This window comes from Urocampus carinirostris, chromosome 9 (assembly GCF_059441175.1).
Source record: "Urocampus carinirostris isolate Australia breed hairy pipefish chromosome 9, RoL_Ucar_1.0, whole genome shotgun sequence".
In the NCBI taxonomy this organism is placed as follows: Eukaryota; Metazoa; Chordata; class Actinopteri; order Syngnathiformes; family Syngnathidae; genus Urocampus; species Urocampus carinirostris.
Window position 1 is genome coordinate 38765616 of NC_142357.1, and position 26464 is coordinate 38792079.

General features: G+C 39.0%; 3 protein-coding genes across 3 annotated transcripts; 1 reads left to right on the plus strand and 2 right to left on the minus strand.

The window, feature by feature from the left end:
* Window positions 1–763: 763 nt before the first annotated feature.
* On the minus strand, window positions 764–14522 carry cul4b (cullin 4B). The gene is made up of 20 exons (XM_088343780.1): window positions 13648–14522; window positions 10914–11029; window positions 10727–10830; window positions 10382–10451; window positions 10202–10275; window positions 9962–10124; window positions 9770–9859; window positions 8882–8964; window positions 8707–8774; window positions 7236–7354; window positions 6969–7161; window positions 6803–6907; window positions 6609–6719; window positions 6455–6540; window positions 5522–5629; window positions 5338–5451; window positions 3977–4082; window positions 3724–3896; window positions 3505–3657; window positions 764–1586 (listed from the first exon to the last, which is right to left on the minus strand). The coding sequence occupies exons 1-20, from the start codon at window positions 14081–14083 to the stop codon at window positions 1491–1493; spliced, it is 2568 nt and encodes an 855-aa protein (XP_088199906.1). The 5' UTR covers window positions 14084–14522; the 3' UTR covers window positions 764–1490.
* Window positions 14523–15842: 1320 nt separating this feature from the next.
* mcts1 (MCTS1 re-initiation and release factor) lies at window positions 15843–18223 on the plus strand. The gene is made up of 6 exons (XM_088343782.1): window positions 15843–16027; window positions 16272–16424; window positions 16509–16606; window positions 17680–17813; window positions 17891–17958; window positions 18031–18223. Exons 1-6 carry the CDS (start codon window positions 16017–16019, stop codon window positions 18110–18112), a joined length of 546 nt encoding a protein of 181 aa, XP_088199908.1. The 5' UTR covers window positions 15843–16016; the 3' UTR covers window positions 18113–18223.
* Window positions 18224–20613: 2390 nt separating this feature from the next.
* Window positions 20614–25979, minus strand: c1galt1c1 (C1GALT1 specific chaperone 1). Its single transcript, XM_088343781.1, has 2 exons — window positions 25802–25979; window positions 20614–23624 (listed from the first exon to the last, which is right to left on the minus strand). The coding sequence occupies exon 2, from the start codon at window positions 23612–23614 to the stop codon at window positions 22658–22660; it is 957 nt and encodes a 318-aa protein (XP_088199907.1). The 5' UTR covers window positions 23615–23624; window positions 25802–25979; the 3' UTR covers window positions 20614–22657.
* Window positions 25980–26464: the final 485 nt, after the last annotated feature.

The window sequence follows — 26464 nt, forward strand, 5'->3', positions numbered from 1 at the left end:
AATCGAGACGGTAGGTCACAAACCAATCAATACCAACATTGCAATAATCAACCCCCCCCAATTTAGAATAGAATGGTCATTGATAACAACGTGGTATACATTGTTTACCAGAATACTAGAAGTAGCACTCCGGGAAAAACACGTAATTAAAAGACTTGGAGGTCCATTTTCACGTAACCTATAATGGAGAGCAAAACTTCTCTCCTTCAAAGGTCTGTGTCAAATGGGCGATAAGAATCTTGGCACCCCTACAGACACATATAGACTTTTAGTGAAACCAATCGGGAAGGTAACTTGAAATCTGAAACAGATCTCCTGATTTGTTTTAGGGGATGGCCCCCAAAAGGGCAAGCCACTTATCTGACAGTTTTTCGTTTTGTCTGGCATTTTGGATAGAAACAATATCTCCTTCTAGCCTACTTCAACTGAGTCTACGAAGCCTTTTTTTTTTTTAACTTCAGCCAACACGCCCAATTTCCTACTGAAGGACATCTGACCAACTTTTGCCACCCTCACAATACACTACAAAATAGGAGATAAAGCAAGAGCAGGATAGGCAATATTTACAAGGGTAGTGGTAGCAGGCTGGCCTAAACTGAACATACCATAAAATAGTGCAATGACATTGGCAGCAACAATGTAGAAAATAAACAAGAATAAAGTAAAAAAAAAAAAAAAATTCAAGTACATTATCCTAGTCCTTAATAATGTGAGCTCTGCTGCGGTACTGTGAGGTTGTATGCTCTCATAATCAAGACACCCATCACTTTTGTACAAAGTGTTTATTATTTTGTTGTTGTACGCTAATGTACATTCCTCACTTTCTTCAAGCCCCCAAAAGAACGCTTTAGTGTTGTGTATGGCGGGAAAGAAAAAGGATAATGGACATGTTGTGCTTTTGGCATTCAAATTGGGTGAAAAAAATAAAACAAAAAGAGAGTGGTCTTTAAAAAAAACAAGTACCCTGGTACAAAAGAAAAACATCAAAAACCAGGTATGCTTGATGGGCAGTAGCAGCTTGAATAATGAAGTGCTCGGATTTTTCTGCCATGTATTTCCATTTGAAGTTTTAACTCAAATTTGACATATTCACCCACCGATTAGTCGCCCAACAGTCTTATATTCGAGCGGGTCAGGGAACAATTTCAATGTGTTCGAAGGTAGGTTAATTGGCATTTGCAAGGGGATGAGAAAAAAAACAAAGTGACAAAGAATGGACATCGAATCTGAAGTTGGGAAATAAATATTTCTTACTTTTCCAGGAAACAAAGTATAACGGCAAAAATGCGTGTAATGTGTGCATCCTTTTGTCCATTGAGCTCAGAGGCACTGACAAGTATGGACACAACACAGAATCCCCCTGCGATGAAGCATCCATATAGCGCGTCGGTGGCTGGGTTTAAGGTGACAACGTTTCCATCCACTGGGGCTAAAAGTTTCATTGAGGAGGATCACTCCTGATCACTCAAAGTTCGTTTTGTTGATGTTCTTCAAGCCACATAGTTATACTGATTGGCATTCTCCTTGTCACGCTCCATATAGTCTCTGTCGATGAGAGACTCTATCCTCTTCTTCAGGTCAGCAGGCTGTGAAGAGAAACAGAAAGGAGGAACGGTATTTGAACCACATTTGGGTATCGGTGCAAACGTATTGCATAACCGTGTGTACCAATGTGAGGAAATCAAACAAGAGCTCCAGCCGATTGGAAAAGGAACTTGGAACAACAAGATATGATGTTGTATACTGTAGTTTCCATGGTTACATAAATCCTACCTTTCAATGTTTTTACATCGCAGTGAGGAACTGTTTTTCCTTTAGGCGCTCGTTAAAGCATTTTCCCCACCACACAACATCAACAAATTATGTTCTCATGTACATAAAGGTTGCGAGTCGTGTGCCTAAGATTTCTCTTAGATGCCTGTGTACTATTGGCAGAACTCTGTCCCACAATGCCCTTTTCTCTCGCTTTGTTGTGAATCCCGCAGCCTTCGTGAAGACATTGTGAGTGGGCGCAATTCTGTAATTTTTGTACTGTATTCATTAGATTCACACACTTGCAATGACACTAAAGGGAGAACCAAATACAAAAATGAAAACAAAGCTTAAGATGAAAAAAAAATAATAAATAAGAACGAAGAATGCACACATCTCATTACCCTTACAAAAGAACATGGCCATAACCGATCGAAGTTATGGACAACAATTTAAACATCTAATTAGTAATCCACCATCTCCTCATGCTCTTAATCCACCCACTAACTCCACTGTACCAGCCAAGTCACGTCACCAATGCTAAATAATAGTTCATTTTTCCTTTGTTTATTTATTTATAATGTTATCTAATTTATACGTATATGATATTTAAGTATTACTTAAGAGTATATTACTTTGTTCAGATAAAGGGTTCAAACAAATTTTATATGGCCAAATTTAAGCACCATCAAAGCCAATTTTCCAATTTCTCAAGTACCCAGCATCTTAGTCTATTCACCTGTCATCTTGGGCGTGACGCTTCACATGACAATGCCACACAAACTCATGCAATCTACCATCAGTCAAGAGGGAAGAAGAAATGCAATGGTAAAAATGAACCCCCTTGAGCAGGCATGTCAGCGTCATTTTTAAGCAGACGTGATTTATTTTCATTCTTCTCATGCGTAGTCAATCAGTCAGACCGCTGGGAAACATGGCAAATTCAAACATTTGCAAGCACTTAACCCATAATTCAAGCACTTTTCAAATTTTGAACACACAACATTAAAATTCAAGCATTTTCAGGAATTTCAGGCACCAGTATGAACCCTGTTTAATAATACATATACAATTTTAATGTTTTTACCTTGGGTACCAGGCGTTTGGAATGCATATACCAAATGTTTGTATCCCCCGCCATACAACAATTTCACCATACGATTCCCACCTCGGAACGGATTAATGCTCTATCCCGGGGTTCAAGAGTATATTTAATATAAGTTTATAGCGGGGAATAGGGCAACTAGAAATATAGTTTAGAATATGTAGATGAGGCAGGAACATTTGTGGTTGTGCGTTTCATTTATTGAAAATTGTTCTGTCAGATTCTGATGGCTTTCTCTCCCACAGTTGACTTGATTGTTTAACGAAAATCTCAAGATAATCATTGTTTTAATTAAATCAGGTATAATAAAGGAAAAAGACAATGGCTCTCAAGGGGGTGGGATTCTCCTGAAACTTGGAGGAGCTCCTGTATAAATTTGCCCCTATATAAGTCTGGAAGTACACACTGTAATTCACACTGAGAACTTTTTTATGAGATATTAAATCAAGTCAATTAGAAAAAAAAGTGTCAAGTAAAGATGAATCAGCCAAAGCTAAACAAAAACTCAGCAGGTTGACTGTTTAGGAATGACAAAACCTGGAATGTCAGGTATTGACCAACAGCAGCCAATAATCAATAATTTTGTAAATGAACAGTGAAAGCAACTTCTTAGGCATTCTCAGAAAACTACATAAAGGCTAAATTACCTTGACAGGGAACTTGAGCTGGTTGTACACCTCGGACATGAGAAGGTTATGGCTCAAAGTCTTTCTCATCTTCATGATGCGCACGATTGCCGCATCGATTTGATACTGTCGATCCTGAAAGACTCGCTCTGTGGTGCTGGCCTGTTCTTCCACCTATAAGCAAATACAAAAACCTCAAGTCCACTGCAGATAAGTGTCAGTAAGACCGAAACACTTCACCGTCTCCTTCATCTGGATCTGATTGATTTTGATGCGGAAAAGCCTGTGCTTGAATTCGTCATTGCAGGAGAACTTATCGCCGTCTTCCACATCTTTGCTTTTGGGGATTTTGGTGAGGACGCGCGCTTTGCCACACGCCAAAGACTGTAGAGTGCGACGAAGCTCACTATCCTCTGCACACAGCACAAGACACTTGAGATGAGCTGTGCTCAATGATGTAGATCTCACAAAAAAAGTGCAAAACATTTTGTACCTATTCCAGTAGCAAGTTTAATCTCCTCCAGGGTGAACTCCTCGCCTTCGTTGAACATTAACAGCACTAGTGTTTGGAAAAGTGACACCTGCAGCTCCTTCTTGCCCTGGTGTAGGAAAAATAAGAACATACAGTTGACAAAGGAGGGAGGAAACTGAGGTGGAAAAAAATACATTTAAATAAAACAAAATAGTAAGGATGTGTACTAATTCACTGCTAAAGTTTGTTGTAGGTTACAACAGCAAGGATGAATTTCAGCAAGCTACCGGACTCAAAAACCCATCTCAATCTTAATGCCAGTGAGCAACAAACTTAGAGCGGCTGAAAAGAGCCAATAATAATAATAATAATAATAATTTCCTTGTATTGTCATTCTGTGTAACAATGTACTCAGAACGAAATGTCGATTACACCTGACCCGTTGTAGCGAGCCGATGCAGCCGCAGCCAACAGAGGGCGCCGCCGACCACTTTTTAAGTCTTAGGAATGACTCGGCCGGGGCGCGAACCACCGACCTCCCAGTCTCAAAGCGGGCGCCTTACCATCTAGGCTACTGAGCTGGTAATAGCTGGAGTTGGTCAGAAATGGTTCAAGACGCTCACTTTAGTGGCTCTCGGGAGAATCTACTGGATAACATTGCAAGAGCAAATCTGAATTTATCAAGTGTCTGGACCCTGAGTCGCAGAACTCAGCGACATTTGCTTGCATTTAAAGCTGTCGAAGGACGCAGCAAGCTTTATTTACATGGAGCGGCTAACTATCATAGCTAGATATAGCCTGCAGCCATGTGGCTAACGTGAGTGGCTAGAGAAGGAAACAGTGGGGGGAAAAGGGTCTGATGCCTGAATGACCGACTCTGAGACCATCATATGCAGGGCCCAGCTGTGTGCACCACTGGGACAAGCTACTTTTGCAAGATGGTTATTTGGGCTTTTGTAGTAGGAATATGGCAACCAGACATGTTCAGCTTCTTCAAGTTGTGTTTTATATAATCACAAGTTATCAAAACAAAAATGATTTATGACATAGTACATGTCTTTTAGTTTGTTATTTGGATCAACAGTTTCAGCTTATTGCTTTTTTACAGTCAGTGGTCGTTGTATAATAAACACTGGGTTTTTGGGTTAAGTCAACTGTCAAAACCAAACTTCCAGCATATGTAAACATAGTAAAACAACTGTAGATGCCAGTGAGTAGTGCTGGATGGTCTATTTTTATGGTTTATTGCTGCATTTGCTGGTTTCAAGTGACCACAGTAGCCGAGCTGCGTTCCATCATCATGTTGATAGTACTTCCCATTTTATTAACGCATTGACATCGAGTCACTGCCTCTTTTCCCAACTTTGTATGATAGGACCCACCTCCTTAAACTCTGCTTTTAAGACACAGTGTCCAAGTGTTGACTGCCACTGCAGCTTCCTGCCGCTGTGTTTGCCCAAGTAGAAGGTCTTGAATATCTCTTGCAGCCGCACCATCTGGACGCAACCGTATTTTCAATACGCCACGTTTATGACACCTGCAGCTATTACTTAAATATTTGCTCACCTCGGGAGGAAGGTGGACTTCCATGGGGATGTAAGTGGGCCAATAGCCCATGGTGAGTATGTTCACAGTGAGTTCAATGTTTCCTGGAATGTTTTGGCACTGCATATACTGGAAGACATGACAGGGCAGAGTGGAACATTCTTTGGAGATGCTGAGTAGTTTAGGAGACGTTGATAGGTGTTCAGTAATACATCAAGAGGTTTTGGCACATACGGAGGCCCGCCTTACCTCATTTTCACTTTACAGTGTGGAATAGGATGTGTTTACTGCATTTAACCCACAAAACAACATCAACAATTTATTTTGCATGACGAAAAACTTGAAAATTAAGTTTTCTGTGTTTGTGCATATGATAAATTATGACCAAGATGCCTGTCAGCAGTTGGTCAATGTCATATAAAATGCCAATATGCTATTGGTTTGCATTATACCAATGCCATATGATATTGGCTAAAATCTCTCCCAGAGTGCCATTCTCTTTATTCTGGTAAGAATTTTGCTCTTAAAAAAAGTTGCAAGTCGATAATACAATACTGTAAAGAGATGAAGCAAAAACATGATAACCATGGAAATAAAGCTTGCAGTTATCAAGAAATACAAAGAAGGCACACACATTTTTACCCTTTGCCCTTAAGAATATGGTTGTAACCAATCAACATTCGGGAATATAATTATATATATATATATATATATATATATATATATATATATATATATATATATATATATATATATATAAAGATTAAAGCAAGGAAATCTTCCAAAGACATAACAATCCTCACAGCTGGAAGTTTTAAAATCATTTTAATTCTTCTTCATGAATAAGAAAGGCTAGTAGTGAGATTATAACAGTCAAACATTACAAATGATGTATATGATTGAATCCAATCAAAAAAAAAGCATGCACTGTGATCATTTTCAATGCACGCTCACCTGTTTAAACTGCACCATTATGTCTTTTGAAAGCTCCATATCTTTGAACATCCCCTCCAGTTTGCTTGTGAATGCTGCTCCACATTCTAAAATGAAAGCAAACAAAAACTGAATATCCCCCCCTTTAATAACTTAATCGTCTTTTTCATCTTACCATGTTTTAATTTGGACAACATTGACTTCTCAGCGTCCACAGAAGCACTTTTTCCGACCAGCAACCGCTTGGCTAGATCTTTCTTGTAGAAGGCCTCAAAAACGTCTTTTCCTGAAATAAAAAATAACATACATTACTGTACCCAAAAAATGACAAAAGCATAGTATTACCACCCTTATTATGATCATTATTACCATAGATAAATCGAAATATAATCATGATTTTGTCCAGCATCTTTTCCAATTCTTCATCTGTTGCTTCTTTGTTTCCAGCTCGTAGCTTGGAATCTACATGTTTGGCTGGAAGGGAAAAGCAGATTTAGTAAAACGATTTGGCCTTTGACTGCGTGAAAAATCTCACCTATGAGTTCGGCGGGCTTATTTGGCCGCTTGTTGATGAATGTTTCGAAAGCTTCCTTCATTGCGTTGACAAACTTCTCGTTCTTTATGAAGCACACGTCTATGATATGGTCGACCTTGTCTTTGAAATCTAGCAACTCTTGAACCATTGTTTTATCTTTTTCGGGATTAATCACAATTGTGCTTCCGAAAGCCTGCAAAAAATTTGGAGTGTCATGTGAAAGTTGAACATTCAATCAAAATATTCCAAATATAAACCCGCAAATACCTTAATGTACTCTATCCAGTGTTGCAGGAGGACCTGAACGCCACTTCGCACTCGACTAAATAGCTGATAGAGAAGAGAGAGGTCCTGAATACGATTTTCATCGAGCAGGTGAGTCAGCCCTGGAACAAGGATTTGAATTTGGTCAAAATGAAGCATCCATCCAATTGGTGTGATGGACACTGATATCATCGCAAAATTGATTGAGAAGCCAAAAAACAAACAACCAACAAAAATTTATATTAGATTGAAGTCTATTTTACAGTCGTGTGTTTTTCCATAGTTTGGCCGTACGCAGTTACATGATGGTGAAATTATTAAAGCCCCAGTGTCGAATTTTGACCTCTAGATGGCATTGTTGTCATCTAATGTGAACGAAAACCAATCCCACCGTAAGTAAGCAACAAGACACAAAACAAACATGGCGGCGACTGTTTGGTATGGATTCCACTATGTAAATGAAAAATAAAACCCTCGAACTAGGATTTCCTTTAAGAAATTACCCTGGTATGATAGTTCATGTATTTTTTCTTATTATTCAAATAAATATATTTCATTTTACGAAATGAAAGTTTTTTTGTACCACAAGGAGCCACTATATATTACACACACTCCCTTTAACACATTATTATCAGTCTATAATATCGTGTGGTATTTTTCTAACAGTAAAACGCAAGTATGTGTCAATTGATTTAACATTGGTGCTAATGTTTTCATAACAAGTAAGAAAATCACTTTCTGTTGACCAGAAGAAGTAAACACACAAAAAATAAAAAAAATAATCAAGCAGAAGAAAAAAAATGATATTTAGGGAAACTCAAATATAATGTTAACAAACCAGGTACATTCATAGATGTCCAGTCTGTTGTTGGCTCCATTTGATATTTACTTTAATTTGTCATTTAAATTCTAAATGACGTGATTTTTCTAGTGTTATATTATATACCCCTAAAAACGCAATTCAGAATAAAACTGTGTTTATTGTCATTAATATCAATGTGGTGAAACATTGTATGCAATGAGATTAGATGTGGCACTCCAGGGTAAACAAGTAATAAAGACTTTAGAGAGAAAATTAAAGAGAAAAAAAAGACTGTCAGAATGGAGAAAAATATTTACAATGTAGTGCTAAGAGACTGGGCCATGATATAATAGTACAATGAAAGTGCATTGTAACAATAGTGCAATTACGTGACTTGAAAAGTAGTGCAAGTATATAGTATATTCCAGTGTAACACATTTTGTCCAATTTTGTTATGCAGTTTATGGCTGGTGTGACTTGTACTCCAGAGCATCTAGTCCAGAAAACCAGTTAAAAAAATGCTAAATTGTTCTAGGCTCTGGTTGCAAATATCTTTTTTATCAAGCATCTGACCTTTTTTAAAAAGAAAAGCCTTTTGGTTTCCATAATCCATGTTTCTCCCGTTTTTTGTATTGGAACACATAAAAGCTTTTCGTTTTACCAACTACTTACCTTTTTGCAGAGTTGCGGTGAGATGTTCACCTAGAAGCTGCTTCTCCACTGTGGCAATAAGAGGCTTTCTGTAATGCAAAGACAAAATCCATAAACAGGCTTAGACTTATTATTTTAGCTATATACTCAGTTACTTTATCAGAATGGACCGTCAAAAGATAAATGGAATACTCACTGTGTGCTCTGGTCTAGGTAGGTAATAACGCGGTCAGCCTCCTCTTCTAAACGTTTGTTGACATGGTGCAAATACTCAGGTACCTGGAACCACAAATCAGCCAGGCAGTAAGATTTACTGTACAGTAGCTCTCGAATGTGCAGGGAACCATATTGCGCGATGAGAGTAAAAAATCAATTTAAAAAAAAGGAAACCGCCATGGTGTTATAAGTTTGTTTACAATGCAGGCATAAAAATGTGTCAGGGGCCAATAAGGTGAGAATAAAAAAAACATGTTCCAGTACACTGCACAACCCAACAAAATCTTGAGGTCTGCCAACCTGCACTGTGTTACAAGGGGCACCACACCCACACCTTGGGTATATTGCACAAACCAAGATAAGGGTTTAAGTCTGGATATGTTTGTTATTTAGCCTCAAGTTGGTTGCACAAAAGCAGGTTAAATTTAGCTTGGTCCTCTTACTACGGTGATATAGTCTCTACAGCTAGCGTGTTTCAGACCAGCCTAGCGACCGGGCTACATAAAAACTGCTGTTACTATTCACTATTCTTTAAAAATAAAAGAAAGCATTGCCCTGTTGTTATAACATAGACCAGTCTCTAAGCATTATTTTGTAAATATTTTGCCTATTTATCATGGTCTTTGATCTAATTTTCTTTTTAATGTCTTTATTACTGATACATGTTTACCCTGCCATGTCCAATGTTGTTGCATACAATGTTTTACAACGTTGATATCAATGACCATAAAGACAATGGGTTTTTTTTGCATCTTCTCTAGAAAGAAAATGGAATAAATTGGTGATATGCAAGAACTCTTCCAGATTAAGGCATCCTCTACCAATATATGTATTTTTTCATATGCAAGAAAACAGTTAAGAAGCTCACCTCCCTCTCCTGCATAAGCCTCTGGCCCTCTGCAGCATACAAACGATTTGTCTCCTCCAAAAAGCGCTGCTCAAAAGAGACCTGATAAATCTGGCAAGGTCAGAGCACTTTCAGTTAGATCATTCATTGACAAGAAACTGCAGAAAGAAGATATTACCCATCAGTACATTTATACAGGACAGGTAGGGTTACCTGAAGGTCCGAAAGCATGCTGAGCAGGCTCCTTAGTAGACTGCGGTCTATTGCCTCGCCGTTGCGCTCCCTCTCGATAAGCAGTAGAATGCCGTCGATAGTTTTAATCTGGACCTTCAGGTCGCTGATGACATAAAACCTAAAGAGCTCCAGACCCATGTCCCTGTGCGAGATAAATAGGCTTATGAGCAGGAACTTTATCAGCGGGCCTAGAAGAAAAATTGACGACGGACCACTCACCAAATGGATGGCAGCATTGAATTTTGTAAAACGTAGGTGCGGTCCAAAAACAAAAATATACCTCTGATCATGATCTGGGTAGCGAAAAATAAATGAATAAATATATAATCTGTCTTAATAGAAGATGATCTTAATAAATGATGTGCCACACTCTCATAGCCCCCCAACACTTAAACTCACCATTTGTCTGCAGTGATCCTGCCAGCATTTGTCAATTTTCTTTAAGAATAGCACGCTATCCAGGGCACCCGTGAGATTGACGTTAAGGCAAATATAATTGGACTACAACTACAATAATTACATTCTTGGCGAAAAAAAATAAGCAGAAATCCATTATTAATATATTTCCTAACAAAAACTGATTAAAAAAATGATCAGAAGACCTGAAAGCGTTTTTTTGTAGCTGCATGCTATAATTACAGAAAAATCAAAACACTCGCAAAATCTAATTGTCTCTACGTGTGTTTTTTCACATGTTCAATAACCACCGTCCATATATTTATCATGCTACCCTAAAAAGGATATTCTCTGAACTGATTGATCTGGGCCTTAATGTGATCTTCACACACGGCCCTCAGTTGTATATAAAGCTTGGCAGAAATCTTGTGGGAGCACAGGTTCTCGACAGCCTGCAGAAAGGATAATGGAACAATGTGAGGTTTTCGTACAGGAAAAAGAAAAGGGTAAGATACGCTTAAAATGAAATAGTTACCTGGTAGAGCTCCTCGAGGTTGTACTTGATGGACGTGCTGTTCTGAATGGCCTCGACCGCCTCCTTCAGCTTCTGCCACGTCTCCTGTGTGTAGTTTTCTGGCAACTTTGGCTTTTCTGAGACACATATATTTTATAATCAATAAATACAGATGTTGAAATGGCACGAGTGCTGTTCTACAGTAGGTATTTTTTACAATCATTTAATAAAATCCCCACAAAAAAGGATATATATATATTTTTTTGGGGGGGGACAGATTAGTTTGCTTGACCTATGATATTTAGGCACTTAGTCATGAAAATTTGGCAGTCTCCGATTTGTTACTGCACTGCCTCAGCAACTTTAATGTTTATGCTACATTTGTCTGCTAGATGACAGCTTGTGCAAACAAATACAGAGCATTGAATCAACTTTGATATACCATTACTAGCTCTGTGATCAAAAAGTAAGTTGAGATTGTCCTGATGAGTAGCTTTGATTAGCACTTTGAATTTCGAATGAATTACGCATAAAGTAAACACCCGGGATATGACATCCCCCACCTTACATAATTTTCACTTTAGGGTGTGGAATAAGACATTTTTTCGCATTTTCCCGATATATCTAAATATTGAAGCCATATCTCCCTAGTGGGAGGTGGCTAGAGTCAAGAACACACTCACATTCAACAAATATTCATTCCCCTTCGCCCTTTCCAACACAAGACTGAATATTAAACCTACAGTTCAACAAGGGGAGAGTTGCTGTGTCGTGCAACCCTTCATCAGCAGAGGCCCAACAGCATACGCTGATTTACCCCCTCCGCATCATGTGTCAATATCAGTCTTTCTCAACTATCCTTATTCATTCACATCCATCACTAGCACACACTCTTGCATCCATTTAATTACCTGTCAACAAATTATTTTACGTGAACAATTGGTGCGTAGGATGAGTTACGTCTGTAAAATGCCCCTCTGCAATTGGTAAATGACATAAATAAAGCTCGTCTGCCATTGGTTTGTGTTAGGGCATCAAAACATGTATATGTAATTGGCTGAACTACCTACCACAGTGTAGTCGTCTTAGTTTATTCAGTTCAGAATCTCTTATGCGTTGAAAAGACTTTTCGGGTCACCGATACAATACTACATTTATTGTACTGCATTTATTTACTATGGGGCACAGGACTTGTAGTAATCTTAAAGAAAGAAGCAAAAATGTGATAACCAAGGAAACAAAAATTGTGATTATGAAATACTACAAGGAGGGCAAACAAATCACTACTCTCACTGAGTTGCATGGCCGTAACCAATCGAGTCTCTGGACAGTGCCGGCGTGCTAATCAGCGCATGCATGCGTGCAATCTTTACCCAAAGTCACAATTTTTTTCCTCTCCCTTTTCCTCACAAATATTTATTGCATTTTTTTTAATTTTATCAAAGTAATTAAACGTACCAGAATTCATTCATATAGAAACGAAGTTGCATCCAATGTAGTCATTTTTGATAGAGGGCTAATTTAGCTAATATATAGATACATACAGCATGTTTTGCGTTCATTGTAAGGCATTATAAGGCTTTTAACATTTTGCAGCTCCAGACAATTTTTTTTTTTTTTTATCTATATGGCTCGTTCAACATTTTGGGTTGCCGACCCCTGCATTAACTCCATAGTACCAGCTCAAGTCACATCACACTAAAGGTCAAGTCATGTTTAAAGATAGATATAATTTCGTTTTTCCTTTACGTCTGTGTTTATCTATCTATCTATATCCATCTACCTATTCATCTACCTTGGTCATATCCCTCAAGAGCGGTGACCAACAGCAAGACAAACACATACAATAACAAAAAGGGAAAAAATAGCAAAAATACACACAAACATTTTTGGACCATGGCCAACCCAAACAAGTTAGGCACCTCTGAACCCAAGTTGGTCATGCTTACGTCCCTCCAGATGAAACGGGACACAAGAAAGAGGCCATGTCACTCGGTCAGGGTGACACAACGCACTCTTTTGTTCAACAGCAGGGCCCAACAGCTTTCATTGGTTTACCCCTGCCGCATCATACAGGTGCCCTGCCAATCCCTAAGAACGTGTCCACACACCCCACCTTTTATAACACCTCTCCACCCATTCCTATCACCAACAAATATTTGATGATGTGGAAGTAAAGCGACTGAGTGGAAGAAAGAGATCGGAAGGATGATGATTAAAAGGAAGGTTGATGTGTTAGCCTTGAGTGAAACATATTTATTTATTATGTTATTTAATCACATGCACATGTATTACACATAATACTACTGGAGTGATGTCGACTTGTCTATTTTTGCTCTTGAAACATCCATTGCAGGATTGTCTTACTGAATAGGTTACCTCATGTGCGACTCCTTCAAGATTTATTTTTTCCTCATGCTGAAGTTTTTCCTTGTCTTCTTGTAAGTGTCAGACCAGGGATGTTGTAATAGTGATCTGTGCAGTCCTTTGAGACTCTTTGTGATTAAGCGTTTGACTATTTTGTTATTTTAATGTTTTTATCTGGGGTAGCGGCAGTTTGGAAGGCATTAACTAGTGACAAGGGATTTCTTTCCGCCGTTACAGAATATTTGCCCTTGGTAATCACCACCTAAGAGTGGATTCATGACGTATCCCGGGGCCCCGCAGTATAGCTATTTTTATATGCGTTTTGTGTGTAGTTTTGCTTATGCTAAACATCCCAACTGATGTAACTGTTGACGTAAATACGGTGTACCTTTGAAATTCTTGATAACCAGCTTCTTGGCAGCTCCAGGCTTGCTGTTGGAGAAGGTCCCGGAGCCCACCGCGCTCTTGGTGAGTCCGTTGGCATGGTGCCCCCCTAGGAGAGCGGCTTTGCTTTTGTTATTTGAACACGAAGCTGAAGCAGCCTCCTCGGACATTTTCACATCCAAGCCGATCAAGTCCAACGAGTCCTCGAAGCGTAACTTCTTGTGGACCGGCGACGAGGCGGACGAGGAGGAGGAAGCGTGGATCTTGGGGGGCGATGGGGAGATGGTGTCGCTGGTGTCTTCCCTCTCGGAGCCGTTTATTTTCCTCTTCTTTGGAGAGATAATGTTGCCGCTGTCGTTTTTGACATCAGTAGCCGTTGATCTTGCCTCCTGCGTTGGCGGTGGTGGGGGCTTAGGGGAAGATAAACCTGTTGGAAACATGAAAGAACGGGGAATACTAATTCTTAGCAGCCAGTCTTCTTGGTCGGAAACTTCCCAAAAGCTAAAACGGGAGAGAAGGGGGGCGAGCACGACGATGGCCGGGGGATGTGTTTGGAAGCTGCCCTCAGTTTTGCTATTCTTTTATTAACAATTCCAGAATGTAAATGGTCAAAGTAAGAGCTTGACTTGCGGCTAGCCTGGCTGGCTTTCTTGTTATTGCTGCTGGCGTCCAAAAGAAAGATGGCGGTCTATTGCTTCCTCCTCTCGCCCCGCTCGTCTTTTAGCGCGTTGTCGAGTCGTCCGGTGAACAAAAACTCGAAAACAGTCAATTATAACATTTAATAGGGGACTACAGTTGAGATTTGGGTGTCTTAACGTGCAAAGATGGAGTCGCCGGCAAACGTGATATAAACGGCTCGTTAAAACTGCTCAGTGACCCCACCGGAAGTACTTTGCACGAAAGTACTTTTTGTACTCATGTGTCTTTTTAGCCACTAGATGGCGTTATACGATCAGTACCGGTACATGAGGCAGGAACCCATTTTAAAAAAATGTAATATTTTTTATTTTCATTATTCTAAATATTTCTTGAAATAAGGGAGCAAAACCTACCAAATCATACAGTAAATAAATCATATTTTACCCTTAGTTGAACAGTTTCAATGGCTTTGGGGTACTTGCTCTACGATGGAGTTACGAATTAGATAGTTGGATAGAGAGGTTAAGAAAAGTCAGAGAGATAGAAATTTGTAGATTGAGAGAGAGACAGAGAGAGAGATAGAGAGAAAGAGAGAAAGAGAGAGAGAGAGAGAGAGAGAGAGAAAGAAAGCGAGAGAAATAGCGAAAGAGAGAGAGAGAGATAGAGAGAGAGACACACAGAGAGAGAGAGAGAGAGAGAGAGAGAGAGAGAGAGAAAGAGAAAGACTGGGCATTAGAGAGGAATTGAGAGCTATGGAGAGGGTTAGAAAGAGAAAGAATGAGAAAAAAGAGAAAGGAAACGAGGGGAATAGATAAGGAGAGGGATAGAATTGATATAGAGAGATAAGGAGTAAAAGAAGGAGTGGGATATAATCAGAGAAATGGAGGGAGAAAGAGAGAGAAAAAATGACCGAGAGATTGAAAAGAAAGAAATGGAGGTAAATTCTGAAATGTATGGAGGAATAGAGGAAGCTCTAATGAGAGGAATGTGTTGATGGAAAAGAGACATAAGGAAAAAGAAATGTAAGAAAAATAAAAGAGACAGTAATGGATAAATTGATGGATGGATAGCGAAAAAGAGAGAGACATTGAGAGAAACAAATATAGATTGAGATAAAAAGATTAATGGATAGAGAAAACAGAGAAATACAGAGACAGAGAAAAAATAGACAGAGAGAGAAAGGGAGAGGTATATAAAAAGTAAAAATATATAAAAAGTAAAGGAATCACTATCTCGAGTTATATTGAGAAAGAGGGGGAATAAAGTTTAAAAGAAAGCTAAAAAGAGAACATTAGCGGAAAAGGGGAAAAATAAGAATATAGGTAACTGTAAAAATGGATAAAGCGGTAAAAATAAACACGAGGCAACTATATTGACAGAAAACAGAAAAAAAATAAAATAAAGGAAAATAAAAGAATAAATCGATAAGTTAAGCCATTTCAAGTAACCATTCATCGACTATGACAAGAAATTCGCCCCTTCCAACATGGCCGCCACGGAGTCCCGACAGCAGTTAGACGTAATGCTCCAATACGCTGGCGTAAAGCTGGTGAAGGTGTCGTAAAAACCGTAAAACGTAACATCGCTTTGCCGTGTGTGCCAAAGAGGCGTCGAATTCTTCCAAATGAACGTATTTTGCTCCATATTTACACATTTAAACGTTTTAAACATCACCTATGTTGCAGTTTGTGTAAAATAACCCACTGCAAACCTGAGAAACGACAGCAATCGAAGATGTTTAAAAAGTAGGTGCCTTGTATTTTGATCTCGTGGTTACGCTAATAGCTTAGCTAAACCTTGGCAGGTGTTTTCTTTTTAAATGATGGTCTTAAAAGAAATCCTTGCAGGATTTGATTTTTTTACATGTTGGACTCTTTCTTACGTTAAATAGGTGGTTGTATGAATCTACTAAGGTTTTGCCAACCATATCTTAAATGATGCTGTCTACGTGTCTCGTACTTAAGAACTCTGTATCTTCTCCTATTTTAGATTCGACGAGAAAGAAAATGTATCAAACTGCATACAACTAAAAACATCTGTCATCAAAGGCATAAAGAGCCAGTTGCTGGATCAATTCCCTGATATCGAATCATGGCTCAATCAGATCATGCCCAAGAAGGACCCTGTCAAAATAGTGCGATGGTACTGTGGATTTCTCTCATTTGGATCCATTTGGGTTGCTTTTTGCAAACTGAATATTAAACCTCCTCTTTTATTCTGTTTCAGCCATGAACACATTGAAATCTTGACAGTGAATGGAGAGTTACTCTTCTTCAGACAGCGAGAAGGCCCTTTTTATCCAACCCTGAGATTATTGCATAAATGTAAGACTTTTGTGTGTTTTAATGTTTGATCAACAGACTTTCGGGATTTGAAATTGAGTGTTTTTGAGGTGAAGTGAAATTGACTGAGCAAGAAATGTATGGTAATTACCTTTGAGCCTTCTGCACTCCAGATCAAAAGATTTAAATGACTAAACAATATACAGGACATAGTACTTATGTATAATCCATGCGCATATGAACAAATATTCAAGAAAAAAAATAGTGTAACTTACGTTGGTCAAGTAGAGTAACGGATGGATGCAAAAGGAGACTGTTGATTAAAATTAAAACTGATTTTAAAGCTTCCACTTGTGAGGATTGTCATGCCTAATATTTCTTTGCTTTAATCCTTTTATTTTTAATAACAGTCCGAACCGTTAATTATTTTGGGCCATACAATTTAGCAAGGGTAAAGGTTGGTGACCCCTTCGTTGTATTTCTTGCAAGCTTCGTTTCAGTAGTTATCATGATTTTGCTTCTCGATTTTCATCGCTGCAAGTTTTACGACGAGCTAATAAATACAGTACGAAAAAAATAGAGTATTGTTCCACCAACTACTCAAGACTTGTTGAAGCACACAAAATCATGACCTGAAAGAAGAGAAAGGCATTGTGGGTGGTAGTTCAGCCAATAGTATATCATGATTTTAATGCAAACAATAGTAGTGCAGCATTTTATATGACAGTGACCAATAGCAGGCATTATAGAGATGTAACCACATATGGATGAACACAGCTACGTTTGGATTTTGTAAGCTTTTTGCGGCTGCATTGGCTCGCTACAACAGGTCAGGTGTATCGACATTTTGTTCTGTGTACATTGTTACAAAGAATGACAATACAAAGGAAATTATTATTATTATTATTATTTTTAGCATGAAAAATATCTTCCTATTGATTTTGTATATTGGGGGGAATGCAATAAAGAGGGGCTGAAAAAACATTTTATTCCACACCGGAAAATGAAAATATCATTCAGTGGGGTCTTAAGAACTGATTGATTTTTTTTTTTTAATGTTTATTTTTAAATAATGCATTTTTTGAGTCTGACTTACCCTTCTCATCACTTCACAGATCCCTTCATTCTTCCTCACCAGCAAGTCGACAAAGGTGCCATCAAATTTGTCCTAAGCGGCGCCAACATCATGTGTCCGGGTTTGACGTCACCGGGTGCCAAACTCTACCCGGCAGCATCTGACACAGTTGTCGTATCCTCACCCCCAAAAATGTAGATTCGTGTTGTATTTTTTTGCATCTGTATATCTTCCGTAACCAGAAATTGTAGGCAATTATGGCAGAGGGGAAACAACACGCGCTATGCGTCGGTGTCATGAAATTGTCTGCAGAGAGCATGTAAGTCCTACAGTACATTTTACAGCATGACTTTTCGACATTGATCTCATCGATTTGTCTTTTTTTGTACAGAGAAAAAGTCAACAAGGGCATCGGGATCGAAAACGTTCACTATCTCAACGACGGATTGTGGCACATGAAGACGTATAAATGAATCAAATTATATCGATCTTTCTGCCATAATCTATATTATAGATAGCAGCTGTTTGCACCCATGTAAGTCTTTGTACTAATCACAGGATTAAAGGAAAGGTGTCCCTTCGAATTCTTGTATTTGACATTTACCTAAGGCGGGATATTTGCACAACTGAGGTGTGATCCAACACTAAGTTTGGATTACTAAGATGTAATATACGATAGTGGGATGTTGGACGCGTTCTGAGGGATGGGCAGGGCACCTGTATGATGCAGCAGGGGTAAACCAGTAAAAGATGTTGGACCCTGCTGTTGAACAAAGAGAGTGTTGTGTCACCCTGACCCGAGTGACATGGCCGCTTTCTTGTGTCCCGTTTAATCTGGAGGGACGAAAGCATGACCGACTTGGGTGCCGAGGTGCCCAACTTGTTTGGGCATTTGGGTTGGCCATGGTTCAAAAACTTTTTTGTGTGTCTTTTGTTACTTTTTACCTTTTTTTATTTGCTTTGTTTTTGTATGTGTTTGTCTTGTTGTCGGTCATGACCTGGGTAGATGGATTGATAGAATATACAACTGAACCGGTACAGTGTATCCATTTTAACTTGTTTCAGCATTTGTTTATGACCGCAACAAGCATCTCAACTATTTAAGTACACCTTGTTTTGGATCAGCTATTAGCCTGTGCAGTTATTCTATCTTACATTAGGAAATTCAATATATTCTTTGGCTACTCCGTCAGATTGTCCACTCCAGAATGTTTTCCATGAATGACACAGAAAAAAAATAATGGGGAAAGTCTATCCAATTTGAGAAGAGGGTAATGGTATTTACACAGGGTTCTTACGGTGCTTGAAATCCTTGAAAACGCTTGTATTCTAGGGTGTTTTCAAGGTTTAGAAAGTGCTTGAATTTTGGGGAAAGAGATAGTAAATTTTTGCCTTGTTTCTTAGGTTAGGGATTCTCAATTACTTTGTCAGTTTAGGGCTAGGGTTTGGGCTGCAAGTTAAGGTTTTAAACTAATTCTAGGGTTCCAAAATAAGGTCGGGGATAGAGTTGGGGTTTGAAACTAAAGCATAGGCTCTCGTTCTTTTGACCCGCCCTGGATTTCTTCTTTTGATGCCTTTGGAAAAAATGGCTTTGAAAGTCCTTAAAAAGTGCTTGAATTTGGAAATAAAAAAGGTGTATGAACCCTCTTGACATCAAGGGTCACCAATGTAATCATTAGTTAATAAATCTGTTGTTTTATTAGTGCAAAGTTATCAAAAATACTATATATATATATTTGATAATGGGCAGCATTAGCTCAGGAGGTAGAGCTCTCGTCTCGCAGGGTCGATTCCCGGCTCCTCCGTGTCATATGTCGAAGTGTCCTTGGGCAAGACACTGAATTCATAATGCCCCCAATAAGCAGGTAGACGCCTTGCATGTGAATGGGTAAGTGTAAAGCGCTTTGGAAGGTCTTCATTGACTTGAAAAGCGCTATATAAATGCAGACCATTTACCAAAAAGTACTTGGTATCATTGTTTATCGTTGATACCGGCACAACTTCTTTCTTGTTATCAATGGATATTTGAAAACCAAAGTCTCAGTATATTTTTGGCATCGATTATCTTTTATCTGTAAAAATCGTTGAAAATATCTCAGGTTTCTGAGGAGCGAAGATCTTCAGAAGGAACTATATGAGGCCTCACCAACGTGTGGCCCACGGGCACCAAGAAAGAACACCTTAGTAGCCTGCGGACCGGTTTTGATAAAAGCTCACCAGTGATGGGTCAATGTGATTTTTTAGATTGGATTTCTAGTCGGCATGAAAAGTCTTTGACAAGATCAGGGTTTTTTTAATGTATGATCAATAAACCAAGTTCTATTTAAATTTAGCCCTAAATTTACTTCTAAAAATCAGTCAATACAAGGCAGACATTTTAGTGAGCCTATTTTAAGCCTACTTCTAATTATTACAACATGGTAGTGACATAGTATGGTAATAAACTATTGTAGAATTACATATTAAACTGGTAGAATCAGTAATAATAAAGTAGCTTTCAGCTTCGAATACATTGGCACGCCCTGCTTTACTTAACATTTTAAATGCTTCTTTATGGAACCTTACCATTAAGTTCATCTAGTTTAATTGCTGTTGACAGAATAACAACAATGCTAAGCTTGCGAAAACTGGTAAGCCATAATTTGTTACCTGAGGCCTTATTAAATTCGTAATGTCATTGTTATAATACACACAATAGATCGGAAGTTCATAGTACAAGGAGTAAAGACAACTGTTAGATTTTTTCACAATTTGGTGCTTATTACTATCCCCCTATATCATTCAAAGTTTAACTGGTCTGTCAAATAGGCATATTCATTTGGACTTTAAAGTGGAAATCAGCTCACGTGATATCCTAAAAATATATTATTCTGTGACGGGTGAGATTTTGTGATGACCAGAAAAACTTCTCTTTATTTTGATGAATTACTTTTATTTAAACATTGTATAAAGAATTTTCTACAAATTGTATAAATCATTGACAAGATCCCTTCTCTTTTTATTATCTTTCTTCAAATCACATTGAAAAGTAGATCACATTGATTGATTCAATGTACCCAAGTTCACTTTCTTAGAAACTTGGATAATAATTAAAACATGATCAAAGAATGCATGTTTTTTATATTCTTCATTATTGCCCCACTTCCCTGACAATGCAGTAGACCCCTGGAAATGATATATTATTTTGATGCAGGGATCTAGAAGTGAAATTGTCTTAAGGCGGGGTATAGATCCCTGTGGTATTACCTCATGCTTTCCAAACCCCTGGTACCCAAGGTAAAAATATCAAAATTGAGTGTCCCCATCTCACTGGAAGACTTTGTGGTTTTAATCACCTCCTCATTCTTATAATAGTCATGATCGGCAATTGGTTGCGGCCATATTCCTTAGCGGGATTAACGATGTGTGTGTATTTCATTATTACTTCACGTTTTGTTTCCATTGTTGTCATGTTTTGCCTCGTCCTTTATCATCGCTACAAGCATTGGGACCCAAAGCTAAAGAAGTTCAAGTTTGTGAAACAACATTCTGAATTGAACAGAGGGAGAAAGGCATTGTGGGAAGGACTTTAGCTAATAGCATATCAGCATCTTGATGACGCTGCAACGCAAACCAATAGCAGGTCGGCATTTTATGATGCTGATCAATAGCAGGGAGATATCTTAGAGGAGTAATTCAACATATATGCATGAGCAGCTTTGTTTTCACAGTGGTCATTATTTTACTTCTAGCTTTAGCATCGCAGACCCATAGCTGAACAAATTCAAGTTTGGTACATGACATTCTGAACTGAACAAAGACGAAAAAGATTGTGGGAGGGGGTTAAATCAATAGCTTGTGATGCAAACAATAGCAGACTAGTATCTTATATGACATCGACCGACAGATAAACAGGCTTTTTAGAAATGTATGTCGCATGTAGTAAGTGATCATTGTAAAGGAGAGGACTCTGTGGTGCTGTGAAAAATTTGATCTCTAACTGTTAAACGAGGCTTAGTCAATCATTAAACCGAGCCTATTTTAACCTACTGATTGTAACCTGGTATAGTAACAACATGCCTATCAACCTGGTAGCACTTTGCGATAATTGGTAGCAAAAGCTATCTTTTGGCTTGAAAAAGGTTGGAGACCCCTGCCATAAGGTTTTTGGGCATGCAAAATATTTTGTTCTTAATGTTGGGAAAACCCCGCAACGAGAGGTCGAAAAAATATTGTATTCCCCATCGTACTGTGAAAAGATCATGATAAAGGGACGCCATCATATCCAGGGGTCTACTGTACATTTTGGCTAGCTCATACTACATTAACAACGTTCCCAGCTTTGCTTTCAAACAGGGTTCGTACGGGTCCTTGAAAATGGCTGAACTCTCATGTTTTGTTTTTAAGGATTGAAAAGTGTCTAAATTTTAGGTGAAGTTCTTGTAAATGCTTGAAATAATTGCCATGTTTCACAACAAGACTGCTTTCAAATGAAACAGACACGGCTCTCTGGTGGCTTTGCCATTACATTTCTTCCCAAATAATTAACGTCTGCTGGCATTAGTTTGTATGGCATTGTCATCCTTACAGGTCAAGCCAAAGAGGACAGGTGTATGCTACACCTAAACAGGGTACTATTCAATGTGTATTAGGGCAAAGGATTAGGTATCAATTTTGGACATTTATTATGAGCCATGCAAAATATTAAAGTGGCATTTCCCAGTGGTAAATTGTTACGGAAGTACTTCCTGGAACTGAAAATGTGAGCTACATGCATCTGCAAAATACATGATTCACACCGGGTTTCTTCTTGTAATGTTACTAGAGAAATTGAAAAATGGCTTTTAAAGTCCTTAAAAAGTGCTTGAATATGGCCATGAAAAGGTGTACGAACCCTGTTTCAAAGGAAAGTTTTTATGTATGTCACAAAAAAGGAGTGCAAAAGGTACAAAGTTTCCTCCATTTAGGATCTGGTTAGAATCCTTTCAAGTGTTTGGATTCCCCCCCCCCCCAAAATATCTTGTTGCAGCCATTGTCTCCTAGTCGTTGTCGGAACCTTCGGGCGGGTCAAACAGCAGTAGATCGTTGAAATCGTGTCCGTACGGACGAAGCCGGTAAACGCCGAACATCATCACTTGCATCTGATTGGGCGTCATGCCGTTAAACGTGACGGCCAAGTCGGAGCAGCAGCTCTCCACCACGTTCTCCGGATCGCTTTTCATGCTATCCCGAATCAACGCTTCCACGCTTTTCGTATTAAAGAGCCCCATACCGCGGGGATCCTCGCCGTTTTCCGCAAAAACGCCGCCGTACTTGAGGCACCCTGCCAACTGCTTGTCTTCGTTCACTTTCCACAAGCGACTGACGTGATCCGGACATTTCTCGGCGTCGTCCAAAACGCTCACGAAACGCTTCAGGGCTTCGTAGCTGAGGACGATGCCGCTTTCGTAAGTGACGTACTCCAGTTCGCCCGATTTCACGGCATTGCCCATGTAGAAGGGCTCGTTGGGGTCTTTCGTGAACAGGAGGTACTTGAGGTTCTCGATGATGGCGAAGGTCGTGGGTTGCGCCACGAAAAACCAGCGTAGATCTCCAGCGTTCTCGTAGGCATGCTTCAGAGCTTTTCGAAGCCTCGACCAACTGTCCTGTTCTTGGAGATCGACTGCTTCAAAAGCTTTGGAGGACTCCGAAGTGTAAAACACGGCCTTGTCGCAGTGTTTACTCCATGTTTTTATAGCGGCATTCCAATAACCTAAAATCTTGGGTTGGACCATGATGACGCAATACACGCGGACTTGATCTTTTAAGTCTTTCATCTGCGATTCAGAGAGTTGTTTAAGGTTGTCGTTGCTCTGTGCCTGGACATGGTGGTGTTGGTGGTGTTTCTGGGTGGAAAATTGGAGGTTGGGGCTGAAATTATACACAAGAGACAGTAGGAGATAGAAGAAAGCTCCCAGGGCCAACCCTTTGACGAAGGAGCCTCCTTCAGACCACATGTTGAGACAACTGCAAAAGAGGAAATATATTTTTGATAAGAAGTCATCTGGTACCACACTACAAAAAGAATCCATCTAACTCTTATTTATTGAATTGTATTTAAAAATCCCTATTTGCGTGTGTTTGTATTTGGCTTATAGGCTTCGAAAGGCTCAACTAGCAAACCCGACAACCTTACCCAAGGAGAATGCCTCGCAACGCTGGGCCCCTGTGATTGTTATAATTATTTATTTCCAGTGCCTTTAAGTCAACCATTTTAACCTGGTTTTGTTCTCAATGTCATTAAACTATTTTCAATGCACTTACAATTTAGGTCAGTCTACAATAGAGCTGCACGATCAACCGAAATCTCGCCGATGTCGCGATGTGACGTAGTGCGATAGGGCAACCGCAAAACACATTTTTAAAAAGGATTTATAGTTCCAGTTTGCTATTTGAGTGATGGAGAGTTTGGCCAACAAAAATGGTCACATTTTGTGGTTTAACAGCGCCTGGTGCTGATAATGGATGGATGGAAGGATTACTATGCGGCATTATGATTTTTATTTAAAAGTGTTTGGGGAAAAAAAGTCATTTTTAAGTGTTTTATGTTGTTTTTTCAAATTAAGGTCAAAAAGAGAATGAATAAAGTACTCAATTGGCACATTATAAAGGAAATATTTAAACTAGAGCTCAACAATGACGTGTGCACGGGCATCATTTACGTGATCCGTGTTTTTAAATACAAAAATAATTCTTCCAATTTTTGTTTTCAGGCTAAATATGTATGTTTGCGTGTGAAACCAGATTAAAATCAAATTAAAAAAGGGATTTGGGACGTTGTCTTCTTAAAGTCACATTATATGTAAATCCATCAGTTGTCTTAAGGTGTGTTTTACCGAGCCTATTTAAATCATAAAGGGTACGAGTATGGATGTTAAGAGGGGACTGTATGAGCATGTGATTGTGCCGACTTTGTGCGGTGCAGAGACTTGGAGCCTGAATGCAGAATTGAGAAGGAAATGAAATGTTTTTTAGATGAAGTGTTTGAGGAGTATGTTGGGAGTGACAAGATCAGATAGATTGAGAAAGGAAATTGTGAGAGACAGAACTGGAGTAGTAGTGGAACTGAGCAAGCGTTTAGATAAGAGAGTACTCGGTTGGTTTGGACACATGGAGAGGATGGATGAGGAGCGATGTTGAAGAGGATCTACAGAGCAGAAGTAAATGGACCAAGAGACCAAGAGGAAGGCCGCGATTGAAGTGGATGGATGGTGTTATGAGTGCACTGCAGGAAAGAGGTCTAAATCTAGTGAAAGATAGAGCTCTTGTTGGTGATAGGAATGAGTGGAGAGGTGTTGTAAAAGGACAGTGGGATGATTAGACGCATTCTAAGGAATGGGCAAGGAACCCGTATGATGCGGCAGGGGTAAACCAGCGAAAGCTGTCGGGCCATGCTGTTGATCAAAAGAGTGTGTTGTGTCACCCTGACCCGAGTGACACGGCCGCTTTCTCGTGTCCCATTTCATCTGGAGGGACGAAAGCATGACAAACTTGGGTGCCGAGGTGCTTACCTTGTTTGGGTGTTTGGGCATTTGGGTTGGCCATGGTCCAAAAATCTTTGTGTTTTTTTGCTCCTTTTTCCTTTTTTAAATTTCTTTGTTTTTGTATGCGTTTGTCTTGCCTTCGGTCACCCCTCTCGAGGGATATGACCAAGGAGGATGGATAGATCGATAGAATTTAAACCCTACGAATAATTACAACCTATTATGTCATGGTAGACACATGGTTATACAAATTTAATAACGTGATAAATTGCTGTTTTAGAAACCGATGCTTGTCAGACTGGTAGCGCTAGTCAGAACCAAAAAGTACCTCTTAGTTTTAAAAATGGTGGAGCTCCCTGCAAGACATTTGCTTTATCCAGGAAGTGGCTATTGTTTGTGTTTGAAACCAGATTCAAATCAGATTAAAAAAGGGATTTGTGACGTAGTCTTCTTAAAGTCACATACAGTTCGTTACAAGGAAATTAATTGCTACCAAATCATTGTAAACACCACAGCACGTTCAATAGTTGACTTGGACGGCAAAGTTTGCAGTCAATATTACTTAAAAATATATTTAAGAGGAAAAAAAAACTTATAGCCAAAACGACTAATCTCCGTAGCCGAGATGCTAACAGTTAGCATTAGCAGGTAACTGTTTACCTGACGAGCGCCTTTCCCCGGTGCCGCTGGAGCCGCTCTAAAGTGACTTTTCCAGTAGAGCCAAGTTACACAAATCCACCGGAATGAGTTTTGTTTTGGTCAATTTGTTATTCGGTTATATCCCATTTTGATCCGTTTCCGCCCTTATGGTCACGTTTGTTTGCTTATCTTGCTGGGCTTTTTTTATACGAATGACGTCATCATAGTTCGTAACGCCTACCGGAAGTAACAAAAATAAAAATAAACTCACTATATGTATTTATTTATTTTTTAATCTGGATATTGTTTTTCTGATAAATTTTCACTTGTTTGTTTGTTCAGAATAGTAAAAATTCGTTTTAAGTCCAATTAATATTCATTGTTTAAATCAGACAACGATTATGGGGCAAAAGGTCATGCTTGATTTCCGACAAAAACACGCACACTTTAAAATACTAAAATCAACTATTTAAAAAACACAAGGGAAAAATATATTTTGTTATGTCATTGTGTGATTTTGCAATGGAAAGTTCTTGGTTCCTGCTTTGTTTATTGCACATAAAAATGACGTTTTTCAAAATAAAGTTCTCCAATTGGTGGGTTGAGTCGTAATCAGCGTAAATTAGTTTGGACTCATAACAAAATGAGTACTTTTGATTACAAATGAACATTTAGGGCTTTTAA

Excerpts from the sequence above, each read along its gene's own strand:
- cul4b (XM_088343780.1), bottom strand. The coding sequence starts at position 14,083 with ATGTTTCCAACAGGTTTATCTTCCCCTAAGCCCCCACCACCGCCAACG. Across the intron at positions 10,831-10,913 it reads ACCTCGAGGAGCTCTACCAG|GCTGTCGAGAACCTGTGCTC; the intron begins GTAACTATTTCA and ends TCCTTTCTGCAG. Across the intron at positions 3,897-3,976 it reads TAAACTTGCTACTGGAATAG|AGGATAGTGAGCTTCGTCGC; the intron begins GTACAAAATGTT and ends TGCTGTGTGCAG.
- mcts1 (XM_088343782.1), top strand. Across the intron at positions 16,425-16,508 it reads CCTGTCAAAATAGTGCGATG|CCATGAACACATTGAAATCT; the intron begins GTACTGTGGATT and ends ATTCTGTTTCAG. Across the intron at positions 17,959-18,030 it reads AAATTGTCTGCAGAGAGCAT|AGAAAAAGTCAACAAGGGCA; the intron begins GTAAGTCCTACA and ends TTTTTTGTACAG.
- c1galt1c1 (XM_088343781.1), bottom strand. The coding sequence starts at position 23,614 with ATGTGGTCTGAAGGAGGCTCCTTCGTCAAAGGGTTGGCCCTGGGAGCT.